This window comes from Ascidiella aspersa, chromosome 7, assembly GCF_963924565.1.
Source record: "Ascidiella aspersa chromosome 7, kaAscAspe10.2, whole genome shotgun sequence".
NCBI lineage: Eukaryota > Metazoa > Chordata > Ascidiacea > Phlebobranchia > Ascidiidae > Ascidiella > Ascidiella aspersa.
Window position 1 is genome coordinate 28,761,314 of NC_139453.1, and position 14,111 is coordinate 28,775,424.

Consider the following 14,111-nt stretch of genomic DNA (forward strand, 5'->3'; position numbering starts at 1 on the left):
AAGCAAACGCTGTTCACTCGGCTACGGCGCGGCGAGCGCTAAAATCCACACAAGGTTGAGTGAAATAGCTAGAAAAAGGCATTTTCTCTCTCTCTCGATGAAAGACGCACAACGACGGCTGGAAGGCTTCCCACAAAATTTTGTGGAGGTTTTTGGTGACTTTTTAAGCGCATTCCAACGCCGTGGAGTTAAAAGTTTGGATTAAGGAACGAAAAGAAGTGTGAATTGTCGCATATTTTTAACAGTGTTGAAGCTTGCCAACCCGTAAATTCACAAAGAAAGCGGTAAAAATGCTCGTGTTTAACAAAAGCGGTAAAAAAACAAACTAACCGTAACATAAAAGTATAGGAAAAAATTCAAAAAAATAAAATAGCGCAATTGTTTATCAGACAGCTATATTTTCGGATAACGAATTCGTTTTGGATGCCAAAAATTTTGCTACATTAGTCACAAAAAAGTGAAATACCGACTAAAATAATTCGGCATTGAATATCGCGAAAGTTGAACAATAAACACAACACATACAAAGTTAAAATGCTGTTTAAGTCCAACAGCAGTCGGTAAGACCATCAACATTACAGCAACGCACTCAAGCAAGCAAGCTAAGAACTCGCGTACACATTATTCACGCCAGCTTACGTAACAAAGCCTCAATCGTGCTGCCGCGGAGAGGGGGGGGGGGGTGAATTTCCACCGATCCCCCTAGACCCCAGTAATCCCACCGTTACCTAGGCAACCGAAGGGGGCAAAGCAGTACGAAACATCGTGGCGTTTTTGGCGCAAAAGTCGCGCACGTGCGAGCAACTTTCCCGCGCGAATTCGCCGCCGCCGAAGCGCCTTTTCTTTGTTACGTCACAGACAAAGGCACGGGGTCGACTTTCGACGGGTCGATTTGCAGCGTGGTCAAATTTTTTGAAAGGGTTTTGGATCGCTTGTTATATGGCGTTTTACAATTGAAGCAGGGAAAACGTAGCCATTGTAAAAAACTTTTTTTCACGTTTGCTTTGTTTTGTGATAAAAGGTAAAAAATAGCCTAAAAAACGCGTAAATGGGATTTTTTCGTTACAAACTAGGGTAAAATATAATGCCCAAAAATTAAGATAAAAACGCATAAAAGGTGATTTTGAGTTGCACATACGTCCAAAACATGTAAAAAAAATTCTAAAATTTTAGAAATAAAGCATAGCACTATAACTAAAAATGCAAAGGCAATTAATTTAAAAAAATGTGACTAACATAATGCTATAAAAAAGGTTTTACTATGCGCTTAAAAGTTTACAGATTCTTTATATTTATTGTGATACTAAATTTAAATTATTTTGGAACACTATATAACATGTCGCTTTTTACGTCTATTTGGGCCGTTATTTTTAGAATTAAATTTAAATTATATCATATATAAAAAATGCAACAATGTTGCTACAAAAAAACAAACAGTCGAGATATGGAGAAATTTTCCACAAATTAATCGCAGAGTCGCGATGCAGCGCTTCTTTACAGTTTACAGCAATACGCTTGAAAGCAGTACAAGAAACAATCAACTATAGTCGGCTGGCCGGGCTAAAAAACTGCTGCTGCCTGCACCGGCGAAACCGCACGAGCGAAAATATCCTATTACAAAAGCTGCCCGAGTTTCCTGTCAGACCAAAACCGGGCGCTCAAGTCAATTTCAACCAGCAGCCTGTAGTAAGTTTTAAGCCAGTGATTCTCAACCTTTTATGGCTTACGGCACCAATTCAAAATGCTAAAAAAATTCGGGCACACGGCTGGAATTTTCGTTGACTATTTTACTGAAATGTCACTATAAATGGAACTGGAACAACACAATCAACTTAAACACGTAGGAAAATGTTATTTGACATTATGGCCTCTAATCGTACACCAACTTACCAATTGAGCAAAAATCAGATTCTTAAAATTCTCAAATACCTATCGGCACCCTTAAGCATTAGAAATGGCACACCAGGGCGCCGCGGCATCCCGGTTAAGAACCACTGTTCTAAGCACTAAGCATGTACAGAGCTTTGACGAATGCGCCGCGTCGCCAAATCATCATTACCAGGCAGTATTAGACGCGGCACTTTCAACACACAACGCTCCAAGACTGCCTGAACGATGAGTCGGCGACCGACCGGGGTCCCTAAACCAGCACACGCTCGAATTCGCGAAAAACAACGTCGCTTTTACTCTTTTTCCCTTGTTCCACGTATGGGAAACAACGGGGAGGTTTTTTCTCTTTTTTTGGCGGGAACGCATGCGGAACGGTGCCACGACGCAGACCCCCCTAAAAAAGCACAGGTATACACCCCCCCCACCCCTTTCGCTCTTGGCATAACCACACACGGACTACCTGCGCCTTTTTCTCCCTATTCTCTAATGCGCCTTCGTCACAATGGGCCGTGACGTCAGAACAAACACGCGCGCGCGACGCACGGCGAAATTTTGGTTCCTTGTGACGTCACAATGCGGTGCGTGGCCCCTCGTTTATTCTCTTTTCCTTTTCTTACCTGTGCGCAAGATTAGGTGAGCCGGGAGCGAATTTGTTGTCTTACGGACTCTTAAGCTTTCAGTCCACGAACGAGGCCAGTGAAAAGCCGCTTTTTAAAACAGCCGGCTCCTTTTTTTGGTTCGAAGGGCCTATTTTCAAGCCACGTGGACCTGCCTAAATTGGAATTAAGTCTGGAGCGGGTTAAAAAGCAATGGAAGGCAGCTATAAATCGGTTTATGGGCCAACGCGTCCGTAAAAATGCTTTGCGCATTAAAATTTGTCATATAAAATGTTTAAAACCATTTAAATCGCAAAAAAATGATAAACATGGAGGATTTTTAACACGTCAAAGTAAAAAGGCACTAAAGAGCAGACTTGGACAGCTAGATTTATAAGCTTTTTAAAATAAGATTAAAATTAGAATTATATTTTTTTGCGATCAAAATTACAATTAGCCGAATTTTTCACTTCTACTCTTTAAATTAGAAAACTAAAATTACCTACAGTTATCCAATTCCGTTGAACAGCAGCTAAAAATACAAAGTGCAACGTGCTTTTAAAGTGGCCATGTAAAACGACCGAAAAGCGGTTCGAGCACAAAAGAGCGGCTAAAAATACGGGAGCTTTTGGGCTTTCAAGGCGGCCACACAAAGTGCACAGGGGGTAGGCTAAACAGGTTGACGCCTCTCTTATTTCTCTCTATCTCTTTCTTCAGGCGAAAAACTCGACACGGAACCGAACGCTCTGAATGAAAACTCGAGCTCTAAACAAACAAGTCGATTCGAGTGGGATCGTAAAAGCTCGCGCGACTAGACTCTGGGTTGGAGCTCTCCTGTCGTTTTTTGTTTAGTTTCTATTCTTTCTTGTGTCACCGGATAGCGACAGGCAGGCAAAGGCAGGAAGCCACGGACTGTTGGATTGTGCGCCTAAACACTTGGAAGTACGCCCCGAGTTAGACTGGCGGTTGTGGTTGGTGTGGCTTGGCTTAATTTGGGACTTGCGCACGCGTGTAAGTTCAAATCGATGGCTAGCGGATTGCTGTTGTATAACTGACTCCCTTTTTCAATGTAAATTCTTCCAAGTTTACACTATTGAGCTATTACGCATTGTTTTTCTGTAAACCGTTTGTCACTTGTTGCATGTGGTCACGACAAAAGGACTTCTTCAGTCGTAGGACTGCAAACTGATTGTCGTTAAATCAACAAAAATTGGGGCAAAAAGTTCGAGTAGATCGACATCATCTTGACAATTAAGACGTTTCGATACGAGCTTGTATCATCTTCAGTTAATGTCATTAACTAGAAATTTATTATCAAACCACTTATATTGAATTGGTTAATTAAAAAAAAACTAGATGATATAGATTTAGACATACAGAAATTTCACCGCGCTATGTATGTGCGAATTTACATACTGTACATTAGGCGCCGAGGCTCAACCATGCCGCCAGGCTATTTTTAGCACTTTGCCAACATCTTTTTCGCGCTAAAAGCAAAAACGTCGCCAAATAAAATCTCGCGCCGAAAAGGCTGCTTCGTTTATCAATCTGCTGTCGCGACAAAACAAATACAAGGCTTCATAAATTCGCCAACCGGATTTCGATTTCCCTAACTGCCCTTTCGAACGCTGGGAAACCTATAAAGCAAGCATAGGCTTCTGTAAATATGGCCCCAAATCCCTGGGCGCCTATAAAACTGAAACCAGGCTGTTTAGGCTAGCTTTAGAGATAGGAAAACGCGTTCTGGTTAGATCTCGCTAAATTAGGAACTCAAAAAACGCTGTTTTTCTGCGCTAAACACCGAACAACCTCGCGCGAGCAGTTAGACTAGTTCAACTGAGAGCCCTAGCGCTTATCAGCGACGCCGCTAATTCGCCAAAAACGTGGCCCCTGGGCGCGCGAATACAGTGCAGTCGCCTACGCAAGAACGGAACTGGAGAGCGCTCGCCTCGTGGTTGAAACAAGCGACCACGTGCTTCTGTCGCTCGAGCAGCAGCACTAGCGCCTCTAGTGACGGCGTGCTCGACTTTCTTTCTCTCTGCGCTAGTTTTGAGCGATTGAAATGAAGGCGGTGACTAGTTTTTTGCCGAGCGTTGCTGTTACGCCCTCTTTTTGCTGGAATCACAAAATTAAGGTCTTGAACGGGGTTTTTACCCTAGGGTTTCGAATGAATGCCGACAAAGTGGGGTTTAGATTTTAAAAGCGTTTCTTAGAACTATCTGTACGCTGTTTATAATGATCTGAAAGCGTAGACTGGACTTGCAATATTTTACATTTTTAATTGCACTTAGCCCCTTTGTACTGTCTATGCGCTGTTTTTTATTAATCCGGAAGACAACAGATTTTGTCAACCTTTTTAAGGTGAAGCGGCTCTTTACACTATATGCGCGCTTCTTAAGTTAATCTAAAAACCCTGGCTGTATATTGTAACAGTAAAAGCACATTGGCCTTGCTATTAAAACACATTATTTCGAGATAATATTAATAGGGGGCAACTGCCAAACGGTAAAGAAGCCCTGGTCTAAGCTGAAATATGTTGCTGCTGTTCAATATACTTGGCACACGCTGTGGCTAAAACGGCCTGGAGCAGATGGCTTGCTCTTCATGCAAAGGTTAACACGGGTCTCTAGTTTCCGGGCGAGCTGAAGATAGACGACTGGAGGCTTTCTGCCTGTGCGTAATCTGAAACTTGCCGGCGTGGGGACACAAAGCGTAAAGCTAGAATGGAAACGCAACAGCACACAGCAGCAACCTTTGACGCGCTTAAGAGCACGTTTAGAGCACCTTTTTAAATTCTGGTTTGGCCAAATAGCGGAATTAAGCTAAACAGCATTCCGCACAATCATCTATATAACTAAATAGGGTGATCAGGTGACACTGTGTAAAGATAAATGGTATTAAATTCTTGACAAGCTTTCGCACAACCGTACTTCATTAGGTCAAACTAGAAAATGTGCGAAAGCTTGTCGAGATTTCAATATAATTTGTCTTTATATAGTGCCACCTGATTACCCAATGTAGGATTAAGACAAATAAATCCATTTATCATATCTCTAAGACAGCTTTCTTTGGATATTTTTTAACAAATTTTTAGACCAACTTTAAGAGACCGCTTTAAAACCAGCCTTTTAGAACTTTTTTAAGTGCTTGAAATTAGGGCAAAAACTGTAGCGCGGCGCGTCAAATGTCGCCTGTCGCATTTCCAAAAACCCACCAAAACGGCAGCGCGTGCTTTGTGAAAGGCCTGGGTTCTTTGGGGCATTGCATTGCACCCTCGCAACCCCGCCGCACCACGCACGGCCCTAAGAGCGGCGACGGGCCGTGAAAAAACAACTTGACATTGGCGCGCTCGAAAAGACCCGAAAACCGTGGCCATTCGATCAGCTCAAATACCAAAAAATCGTTTAGGCTTAAGTGCAAACGCTCTATCTTCAACAAAGGTCGCTGGCGGCCGTAAGAACGAAACTGAATGCCAACCGCTAAGCGGGCGCAGTTTTATAGCAAAGCTGACGTTTAAAATCGGGGAAAAGGCTTTTGGGCTGCCGGGTCTGCGTGGCGAATTAGCAACAGCAGCGCGACAAAAAACAAAAGCTGTGTAACCATAAACGCCTTGTAGCCATGGACGAGCGCTTAACTCCGAGACCAGGTGCTGGAAGTCCCTTCAAACTTGCCCAAGCGATTAGGCGGTAAAATAAAGGGCGCGATTTATTTCCGCATTAAACCGGCGGTCTGGCTTTGGTCGTTACCGGGAACCCGCCAAGTAACCAGGCTACTGTTTGGCTTGTAACGCAGCTAACGCGTTCATTATTTCATTTGGCAGCTTGCTAATCGAATCAGCACCAAGTGAAAGGTAAGGGGCACCGGATAAGGGCCTTTTGTGTAAGGTTAAAAGCGGATTGGTTCCAATAGCGACGTTTTTAACATAGCGTTTTAAATACAAAGGAGGGTTAATTAAGAGCAAAATAGGAACGGGAATGAAAAGGTTTGCCTTTTGTTGCCAAAACCTTACGACATTCGCGAAACTACAGAGCCAGCAGTTGCCTCGTATAAATGATGTATTAACCAACTAAAAGCTGTACGCATGTAATAGGGCTAATCATATTGTCAAACCATTTACAGCAAAACAATGCTTACCAACATACGGTCCGCAATGTTTCCCTACGCCTCGCGCATAAATTAGAAAGTAGTCGCAAACTGCATTTTCGATTTAGTAGACAAGGCACGGGTATTTATTATCACAATATTTGCTAAATAAAGGCATTTTGAACCGAAAATAAACTAAATAAACGTGTTGAAGCACTGATATGGCATGTAGCAGTGGTTCTTAATCTAGTCGGCGATAATTTTTGGCAAATTCGCCAAAAAGTGGCTGGCTGTCTGACAAGCTGTTCTGCGTATTTACGATTGTCGAAAGATTGGCGCGAAATTGACACTACGCGTTCGTGTGTTTGCCAAGGGCGCTCGTAGCCACAAAATATGTTTAACGACTGCCCTCGTATGACTGTAATGATGAAGATAGCCAAACGTTTTGGTTACAAACGGACTGCGTTTGTGGTAAATACACATCACAATTGGACGCCTATCGCCAAAAAATAAAACGGCTGCACTGAATGACCGTTTTTGTTACAAACGGACTGCGTTTGAGATTAAATGTCCTTCACCATTGAAGGCTTGTCGCCAGTTAACGCTAAAATATAAAACGGCTGCAACTGAATGACTTGGTCGTTGGTAGGTATTAGATACTAGATAGGTAAATGCACTTAACCATTTAACGCTTTTGGGCAAAAAACGCCAAAATATTAAACGGCTTCATTGAATGACTTGGCGTTGTAGTTAGCCAATTATTTTGGTTACAAACGAACTGCGTTTGAGGTAAATGCACTTCACCGTTGAACGCTTATCGCCAAAAAACGCCAAAATATACACAGCTGCACTGAATGACTCTGGCGTTGTAGGGAGCAGATCGTTTTGCTTACAAACGAACTGCGTTTCACGTAAATGCACATCACGATTGAACGTTTGCAGCCACAAAAATGTCGTAACGACTACACTCGAATGACTCTGACGTTGAAAGTAGCAGATCGTTTTGGTTACAAAGGAGCGCGCGTAAGGTAAATGTTCTTCACCATTGAACGCTTATAGCCAGAAAACGCCAAAATATAAAAAGGCTGCACTGAATGACTCTGTCGTTAAAGATGCAAATTCGTTTTAGTTACAAACGAACTGGGTTTGAGATTAAATGCACTTCACCATTGAACGCCAGAAAACGCGAAAATATAAAACAGCTGCACTGAATAACTCTGACGTTAAGATAGCCAATCATTATGGTACTAACGGACTGGGTTTGAGATTAAATGCACTTCACCGTTAACGACTACACTCGAATGACTCTGGGGGTGAAACGTGGCCAATCGTTTTGGTTATAAACAAACTGCGTTTGTGGTAAATGCCTGTCACCGTTAAACGCTTGTCGCCAGAATATAAAGCCACAACGCTTGAATTATTTTGGCATTAAAAGTTATAAGGTAGTGAATTGTTTCGATAACAAATGCCATACATTATGGAGTAAATTAGGGTTGGGCATTTGACCGGTCAAATAAAATCCGGTCAATTGACCGGTCAAATACTCGTCAAATAGGTCAAATACTATACACACAATCAAAAAGCAATTAAAGTTAAAAATAAACCTTGATTTTAACTTTAAATAAATATATGAACATTTTGGTTTAAGTACAATAGTTTGCAAAACAAAAACAATTATTTTTTGATTATCAATAAGAATTTTTGCAAAACAATGCCCATCTTGCAAGCAATACTATAGTAGTATTGTAGTAACTTTTACCATTATTACAACCACCAAGTAAAGCCAACAAGTTTATTAACGAAATTTTACAACAAATAAATGCATCAGTAAAAAAGATTGTGGTATACCCAGTGGTGGGAAACATTTTTATTGTTAGCAGTTTCTATCGCAAAAGTCACATTTTAAACCGGTCCTGTTACAAAAAGTCTTATTTTTAGGCAGTAAACAGATAATTTTTATATATACGACAGAACTTCGTTTTATGAAGACAACGTCTTCTTTTTCTATCACATTCTTATAAACCAAACTATCTAACAACCTATTCTTGAGATTAAAGTAGTTGCAAAAACTGGGTGCAACCCCAGGTTCCAGCAAATGGTGCGAACTAGCTGAATCCCATCACTGCTGTATAACAGCCACATTGAAAAGCAGCGTTTTTTACTTGTACTTATGACGTAGCAATTCAATTTTCAGACAAACAATCACAAAAGAAAAAAAAATAATTATAAAAAATTAACACAATGTATAACTTTTACTTGAGAACTTAACCATTGTACATTATGAAAAAAAACAAACACGTGAGCTACTTGAATCTCAAAATTCGGTGTATCAGATAAGATGCAAAAATCTGTTGACAGTAACCAGTAATGCTGCTAACCGGTTCGCTGATCTCATAAAATTTCGTGGGACGGTTCTACAGAACCGGTGCGAACCGGCTGAATCCCACCACTGGAACTAGTGTTTTCTTTTATGACAAACGCGATTCATGATATATGTGTACTTATTCTAAACAAAATAAATCTACTTTGCTATTACAAACACTTTGTGATTACCACAGAACCTGTGTTTGCATCAGGTAAACCCTACAATTTTATATTTGAATTCTTTAAAAAAGTTACAATCAAGATTATTTAAAACTCAAATAGCAAAACAACTCTTAAAAAATTTACAACATTTAAATCCAATATAAGTATTTGACCGGTTAAATAAAGTGTGGTCAATTGACCGGTCAATTGACCGTATTTGACCGGTCAATTGACAGGCTTGCCAACCCTAGAGTAAATACACCAAACCATTGTTTTGGAACCTTTTTTAGGAGTGGTTACTCGTTAAAAGAACATTTTGGATCTTAATTAGCCTTTTATTTAATTAAAAATGTACAACCTGATTTTAATTATATAACCAGCACTAAAAAGACCTTAAAACAAATGGAAAGTAATGTTACAAATTTTTAATGTTAAGGATCTCAATTAACCTTATGTTTTATTAAAAAAATAACCTTCTGTTAATTATATCACAAACACTAAAATGAATTATTAATTGCATTAAAAACAATTTGAAGCACTACTACAAACATTTACTTTGTCAGTGCTGATATTGTTGCAGCCAAAACCTTAAAATTCCAGAACACTGTTTTGTTATGTTTGTCTGGCAATTTGTAAAGAAATTTATAAATACTGACTTAAGATCCACTAACTTTGTATGAGATTAACTTCCTTAAGTATAACAAAATTGTTTTTGAACACCAAGATGGGCATCTTAAAAAATGCATTTGGTAACTTTAAAGACAATTTCAATGTTTAGCACAGAAGATGTTAGCCTCTTTGAATTCAAGTCTAGGACTAAATTTTCGAGGCAGAAACAGAAAAAATAATTCTTTTTTAGGAAAACATACCATAAAAAAATAAAGACTTCCTTCCTCAAAACATGTTTTTCTAATATCAAGAAAAGGTGTATGAGATGACACCAGTATTTCTTTTTAAACTGATATGAATGTACATAAGGGCCAACCAGTGATACCAATGGAAAGTGCTTTGCTATAAAAAAAACAAAAAACATTACCATAAAACAAATATATGAGCCAAAGGACTGACAGGACCGATTTAGGGTTTTGTAAAAAATAATTTGTTGTGACGAAAATACTGGAAATAGAATGCATTGTTCTAATGATAATATGCCTAAGAGCAAATTCGGTTTTATAGAGATGTTGTGCATTAAGTATTTTGTCTGGCTAAAAAGGCACCCTGGAATTTTGAAATAATTTTTTGGCGCCTATGACCCAAACTGCTAAAGTTGTTAAAAAACTCTATTGATAACCTAGTACATGAGCAAAACTCTATCAAACAATAGCTTTAAACATGGATTTCAATTTGGGTTAAGGTGGATTTTTAAGCGGGACAGTAGTAGAAAGCAAACATATGTATGGGAATAAAGAAAACAAACTGTTGTAAACAAGCAACCATTTCTAAAATTTATCGTTACATGGCTTGGATGTTAATTATGAAATGCAAACTTGAACACACACAAAATAATAACAATGCGAAAAAAGAATACGAGCCTAGCTATAAATTACAATTTTAGTAAATCAACTTTGAAAAGTCTGGCAAAAAGTTTACTAAGCTGTTTTCAAGTGGTTGTTAGCACCTAACTAAAATAGTTGGTCAAATACTTCAAGTTAATAAAGCAGTATCAGTATGTAATTGAAAAATGGCTTTAAACTAACCAGTCTAAAAATGCTTCAGCTGTTAAATGTAGTGTATTGTATTATAGTTTAATTTATTGTTAATATGTTTATCATGCAAAAAAATGTCAATTACTTTTTACAAAACTAAAAATATATATAAAGAACTTTGCAAAAAATGCATTTAAACACATTTTGCACTCTCATTAACAAATGTCAAAATTAATCTGTGTATGTTTTGGTATTAAAAGCAGTGGTAAAACAAGACAACATTCCCAAATGTTAAACCATTAGTCAGACCTTAGAAGAGTAGTGCTATTTTCATAACTTAGTGTAAATATTTTTCTTCATCTTAAAGAAAATTGTCATGCAACGAAACATGACCCAAGCACAAAAAAGAGATTTTCATTTTAAGTTCACAAAATCTAAAACTGATTGCAAGACGTAGGAAGAATATCAAAGCCCAGATAAAAGTAGGTAGCATTTTACCTGTTTCAAATGTCTCTTAATTCATTTTCAACCTTGATTTATAGTAAAAACAAAAAAGCAACACAGCATGCAAAATGAAAATGTTGTTTATTACTGTATAGAAATGTCCTAATCTAATATTTCAATTAAATTATTTGGTAATATCAGCTTACAAAAGAATGACCATTTAAAAGAATAAAACCAAAAATATATACAAATTTTAAAGAGAAATTGTTTTATTGGTCTGGGCTTTCCTTTTTAGCATCCAATACCTTGGTCTACCAGACCCATTCAAAAAGGTACTCAAAACCACTAAAACCTTTGGCAAATGTTAACAATATTAGCTTACTTGTTTTTTTGATCGAAATTTCAAGAAAGCTTCCTGCAAAGAAGGTGAACATGGTGGACCATCTGGTTTACAAAAAAACAAGATAAATAATAATAATGCAGAAGTATAACTTTACCACCAGTTCATGTATTTGCATTGTTTTGTTGTTGTTTTTTCTAGAGACTGAGGATGCTTTATTTTGTGACGAAATATATTTCCCTTTAAATGACTAAAACTAATAATGACTGACCTTGACTAAGACAGAAAAGTCTAAAAAGTATAAGTATTAGTTTAGTAATATCCACCAGATATATGTTTAAATATATACTGTCTTAAGTGTATAGGAATATATAATATTATTTAATGGTTAGTTTGGATAATTTTACTTTCAGTGTAGAGTCTCAAGCTTAGTTTCACATTGTTTGCCTTCCACTTAAGACAATGACCCAAGAGAAATACAGGACAAAAAAATACTGGTCACAAATTAACATATGGAAATCAAAAGATATCAAATATTTTGCCTTTTTAATAAACACTTTTCACATACAATTTTGCCGGAAATATTTTAAAGCTGTAAAATCAGTTTTTCTAGTTTCTGAAATCAAGTCTAGAACTGTTTTTATTTTTTATTTTTTCAAGAGATGGCACATGCACAGAGTATGAAATTCCGCCCTGTTTTTTACTTTTGTAGAACTCTTAAAACATTGTAGTATTTTTAAGCTAGGGATTGGGTTAGCGTTTGGTGTTGCAGGGCTAGTTTAATTAGATTTCACTATTTAAAGAGTTAACTTCTTATTGATTTAAACTACTTGATTAGCCCAGTACAAAGACAGTCATTCACCCATCAGTCAAGTTATGAATTGATTTTTTTTTTAATTTGCTATCTAGTTATAGGGGTCAACAAACAGGGTCGGGTAACTGTAAGGCCTGAATATACCAGGCCAAATAAAAAAAATTTCTGCCCAACTTTATTGACTTGATTAAAAACCTTTAGAGAGCCTTAATAAATTGTCTACAAGATTAAAAAAAATTTTATTAAAATTTAGTTTTAGAAATGCATTCAACAATATTTCTGTACTTCATATTCATCAGGAAAATATATACAGCGGGGCGGTAGAAATAACCCATGGGCAACGGGCCGTCGTTTGGCGACCCCTGGGCCTGATCTAGGTAATAGATAGATATAATTTTTTTAAACACTCAAAAAAGATTCAGTTGAAGAAAAAAAGGGAATGTAAATTTAAACACTATATTCAAATTACAGATATTCATTACAGGCGTTCTGAATAAATAGCTTTTTCTACTATATATACGAAATTCTCATAATTAAAAATGCACCTGTGATGCTGAAAGAAACTGATTCGCCATGTTTTTCAGATGAACCTCCTTTCTTCAGTTTATTGGACTGCATTTGGGATTTTGGTTTCTTTTTCACCTTTTTGATTTTAGGGCGGCCAACCTTTTTACCCATTTCATTTGGCCAAAGTTGTCTTTTGTCTAAAAAACAGACTCATTAACCACTTTAAATATACACAGACTTGAAACAAGCTTTCCAGAATAAAATCGGGGTGAAATGCACTAAGCCGGGAAAAGTCTTTAGTGGATATTTTATTTTTAGCGATGCAACTTTTACATGTAATGTTATTAAAGTCTCAAAAATTTCAGTTTTAACACAGCAGCTCAATTCTAGGTTTAAAAAAATTGCCTACATGGCGAAATACTCAAAGTTTCCAATCTGGTGCATCACATAGTTTTAAATCAGACATATATCTGTTTTAAACATTTGCTAAGGTCTTGATGCGACAGTTTTTTATGTGGTACATCACTTAAAGAAATCGGACACACGTGTAAATTGCCCTGGGGGTATTTACAGACTTGTATAACTGTTTCAGTCTACTTCATAAAATTTTGTGTGTCATTAAGATTAAAATATGAAACTACTTATGTGTATTAAAGGTAAATTAGGCCTATACAAATGCACAAAAAAAAGTTTTGATTGCAGTAAAATAAAAAAAGTTTTACAAAAATTTACATGGCTTGCTGGCACAAAAGATTTTTTAAATTGAAAAAAAAAAATTTTTTCAGAAATCTTTGTGCACAAATGATCTCATGTATATGACGGGATTATGAAAATTGTTTTTGTATAAACAAGAATTCAATTAGTGGGTGTTTTTTATCCTTTGCTTATAGAATTTTTAAATATTGCACAACACAAATCCAGATATTATTATATTATGATCGGGAGACTAAATGTAACAAATCTAATAATCACATACTAAAATTAGAATTATTTTTTATTCTATTCTTTGACATACTTTACGGAGTTGTCAGGAAAAAAGTAGAATGTTACTAATAACGTAAACATGTTTTTCGAGATTGCAAATTATTTATGTATAAGTAAAATTCGAGGTCAAATTGTTATTTTTTACAAGCATAACAATAACAACTTATTTTATTTTAGGAAAAGTCGGTTTTGTGACGAAACGAAATTTTCGTCCAATATGTCATCTAAAATAAAAAAAAATGTGGTTTGGGAATAAATTAGTTAGCGGTAAGGGCGCTGGT

At 37.2% G+C, this 14,111-nt stretch overlaps 1 protein-coding gene across 1 annotated transcript in view; it reads right to left on the reverse strand.

The window, feature by feature from the left end:
- The window catches only part of LOC146138817 (uncharacterized), a 42,662-nt gene that overhangs the window by 28,262 nt on the left and 289 nt on the right, over positions 1 to 14,111 (reverse strand). Inside the window, exons 2-3 of the mRNA XM_083393478.1 lie at positions 12,885 to 13,043; positions 11,568 to 11,629 (exon numbers count right to left, since the gene is read on the reverse strand). Of these exons, the coding sequence (XP_083249604.1) occupies positions 11,568 to 11,629; positions 12,885 to 13,017 (195 nt within the window). The 5' untranslated portion in view covers positions 13,018 to 13,043. The remainder of the gene's footprint in view (positions 1 to 11,567; positions 11,630 to 12,884; positions 13,044 to 14,111) is intronic.